The sequence below is a fragment of the Diospyros lotus genome, chromosome 8 (assembly GCF_014633365.1).
Source record: "Diospyros lotus cultivar Yz01 chromosome 8, ASM1463336v1, whole genome shotgun sequence".
Lineage (NCBI taxonomy): Eukaryota > Viridiplantae > Streptophyta > Magnoliopsida > Ericales > Ebenaceae > Diospyros > Diospyros lotus.
The window spans coordinates 2,924,063-2,927,267 of record NC_068345.1 but is presented as its reverse complement, the minus strand read 5'-3'; the positions used below and the strand labels follow the sequence as shown (position 1 = coordinate 2,927,267).

The 3,205-nt window shown below is 38.3% G+C and overlaps 1 protein-coding gene across 2 annotated transcripts; it reads right to left on the bottom strand.

The window, feature by feature from the left end:
* Nucleotides 1-426: 426 nt before the first annotated feature.
* LOC127807959 (uncharacterized) lies at nucleotides 427-2,893 on the bottom strand. Of its 2 annotated transcripts, none has more exons than XM_052346215.1 (6): nucleotides 2,735-2,893; nucleotides 2,354-2,446; nucleotides 2,068-2,244; nucleotides 1,744-1,866; nucleotides 1,366-1,611; nucleotides 427-1,046 (listed from the first exon to the last, which is right to left on the bottom strand). In XM_052346215.1, the coding sequence occupies exons 2-6, from the start codon at nucleotides 2,432-2,434 to the stop codon at nucleotides 738-740; spliced, it is 936 nt and encodes a 311-aa protein (XP_052202175.1). In that variant the 5' UTR covers nucleotides 2,435-2,446; nucleotides 2,735-2,893; the 3' UTR covers nucleotides 427-737. The 2 variants fall into 2 exon arrangements, with proteins under 2 accessions (XP_052202175.1, XP_052202176.1); XM_052346216.1 differs by having other exon boundaries at nucleotides 1,744-1,842.
* Nucleotides 2,894-3,205: the final 312 nt, after the last annotated feature.

Genomic DNA, 3,205 nt, shown 5'->3' with positions numbered 1-3,205 from the left:
TATCTAATTAGAATTCAAGAAAATAAAAGAAACTAATTAGGAAATACATTACTATAATGAAACTAATAAAACAATAAACAATATTAATTTTTACTTTTACTTTTAAAATACTATTTCGTGAAATATTTATCATTATGATCTTCACCAATTAAATTTGTGTCTTGCTTTCTCTTGATTTCTATGAATATGAATATGATGTAACAAGATCACCTAATAGTTCAACCAAGAGAAGAAAGAGCTTTCTTTACTAGATATACCCTTTAATAATTTTTTAAATTAAATTTTGACTAGAGATTGACTAATTAATAATGATACCATCTAATGAGATTAAAACTAGTAACTACAACATGAATAACCCAGCAGGGAAGCATATTATTCTGATGTGTACTATTCTTATTAGGGCAATTTGGAAACTCCATTGAAATGGGAGCAACCAGACATCTACTACCATATATCAGGACTTGCACAAGAGAGATTCCGTAAAACCATGAAAGAGACACAAAGAAGACGAAGACTTGGATCTTTTACATCGTACTTTCCTTAGAAAGCAAGATCTTTGCAATCTGAAAAAAACAGTTTCAAACGATAGCTTGGCTTGCTGCCAATATTTCACACAGCAATACAATGACCAACGAACTGAAGTTCATGTAGTTGGCTTTATATGTTGCTTAATATGCCACGTGGCAATGCTTCACGCTTGCTTTCTTGCTAGCTAGTTCACGCCGGTAGTAGCACTGTCAAATGTTAGCCATCGCCAAGTTACAACCCGGGCAGACTTCTGGTCCATGAGCTTCACAAGATGAGCATTTGTCGGCTTCACAAGCGTTGAGGTTTCCCCAAAAGGATCGCATCTTCTTGTCGTCTTCTCTCATTCTCTCGACGAGTCTATTGATGTCGAACACTAACTCGCCGCCTCTGCCACCAAATGCAGAGTCGAGCTTGTCCATGTCAAATAGATCCTCCATTATTTTCACGGAACTCTGATTTTCGGAGCATACGAACTTCACTTTGTTAGCTATCCGTGGGTCTAGAAAGCGCTTCACCACCTGCAGTAACACAATGTTGTCTGTAAAGCTGGAAGCAAGTAGAAGAACTCAACTGAGAGTGAGAGAGGCAATGGCTCTTATGTATGAACCAGAAGCAAGATGGTCATACATTCCCAAAAGCTATTCTGTTTTCACTCAAATTTCACTTGTGGGCTATTTATAGCCAGTCTCAAGCCCAGATAAAAGAGAAGAGTGGCCTCAAGTAACCAAAAATTAATTCAAAACTCGTCAGATCAAATAACATAATAAATTCTATTCAAGTGACGAGTTAGAATTAATACAGCCCACACCCACATAGTATAATTCATTCAAGGCTTACCCTCCAGAAAGATTCAAAGAACTTGGGTGGGTTGTATAGAATGACATAGCTCAGCCTGCCTGGATAATAGTATTGCAAAATATGGGCTGTTTCCCTTGCAATCTTGACAGAGATATTTGACAAACTGCAGCCACGGAAATCGATCAGCCACGCCATCGCTTCCTGGCTTGGTTCCAAATTCATGATAGCATTCTCCATGCAATACACAAGGTACCTAATTTGTGATCCTATTGTCGACTTAGAGTTCTGCAGTGAAACATCCAGTCGAAGATGTTTAGCCGTCAAATGTAATATTTGACAAACATCGGCATAAATATAGAGTGGATGAAATGGGACAAGTTTCAGGCAGAAGTCGGAGGATTAGATGGTAGATGGAACCTGGCAAATTGGTCTCATGACAAGAACTGCTCTGCCTTGCTTGTCCGTATAGGGTGCCCTGTACATGTTTCCAGTTTCGGCCTCACTCGCAACTTGATCCTGCAAATGAATTGTAATCCCTATCTTTACAAAAAATCATAAAAGAGTGTTCAGTGGACGAGAGTCACAACTCAAATCTATGACCTTCTAACTCACAAAGAAACAACCTCACTGTCCTACTAAGGATTTTAGAAGCCAACTGAAGCAGCAGAATTTAGAGAGCTGCAAGCAATAGATTAATGGGTTCCAAGTCAAGATAAAAGTGAGAGAAATGGTTACCCTTACCCATCTAATTTCTTCTGGTTTGTATTCCAATCTCCATTTCAAGCTCTGCTCCAGCATTTTAGTTGCCTTCTTGGTGTCCCAATTCTGTGCCCTTAAGTATCTTGAAATGGATGCATTTGAACAATAAATAGACAACTTTTCCGGCAAAGGCCCTACGACCCTTCTCACTTCCTCAACCTGCAAACACCAGGAATAACTTTTCATGTCCAAACTTCAAGCTTTAACATATATAGAGGTGCAGACCTAGTGATGATGATGCTAGTGAAGAGGATGATATATTCCACACCTTTTCCTGCTGTTGATCTTCAGAAATTGGGGGATTCCGGCACCAGCCATTTGAAGCGGATTTCCTCAAACCAAAGCTCATAGCTTTGGAAGTCTGCCAGGACGTTGATGTTTTGAGTTGGTATGGTAACAATTCAACAACACTTCAGCTCGTGTTTATATTTATATTTTTAATATATACAGACTAAAACTTGCCATATATTAGCCATGAATTAATTATTACGAGTTCAATATATTATTTGGTTGATTAAAAAAAACCTTCTAGCTAGCACGGACAGGTTTTGATTTGTAATCAGTTTAAACAGAAAAATCAGAGAGAGAGAGAGCATCAGGCGCATAGTAGTAAAGTAAGAGCATAGCAAAGCTAAAATGAGCTGGAAACCTGATACAGGAACAAGCTTGGGGTTGTGAAGAAGGGGCAAAGTATACTGAGATCTCAATGGCTAGAAAGCAGAAGCCACGGATGGAGCTCCTGATCCCGGAAATGGCTTTTCGTACGTTCAGGAAGAGAATATACATATATATATATATATACACAGAGAATCCCCATGATATTAATTGAAGGTCAGATACGTACCTTATCCGCGCGAACATGACAACAGGGTTTGTGGAATTTATTGCTTTTATAAATATATTGTTGCGAGAAATGTGACATTGAACAGAAATTGTTGACACTTAAAAATCTATGTTATTCGTTGTATTATGACTTCACATGTCGTTATTATAAACTATATTTTGTGTTTTAATTCTGCATGGACAGGGTACCTACTTCACCTAGCCTGCCTTAATTCACAACCACCGAACTATTACTATTTCCTTCTCAACTTTCAACCACCCCTACTGTTTTCCCCCA

What these genes read in the sequence shown, in the direction of transcription:
- LOC127807959 (XM_052346215.1), bottom strand. Translation starts at nt 2,434, where the DNA reads ATGAGCTTTGGTTTGAGGAAATCCGCTTCAAATGGCTGGTGCCGGAAT. An exon ending in AACCAGAAGAAATTAGATGG is followed by an intron (nt 1,867 to 2,067) that starts GTAAGGGTAACC and finishes TTTTTTGTAAAG; the next exon opens with ATAGGGATTACAATTCATTT. An exon ending in TCATGAGACCAATTTGCCAG is followed by an intron (nt 1,612 to 1,743) that starts GTTCCATCTACC and finishes GTTTCACTGCAG; the next exon opens with AACTCTAAGTCGACAATAGG.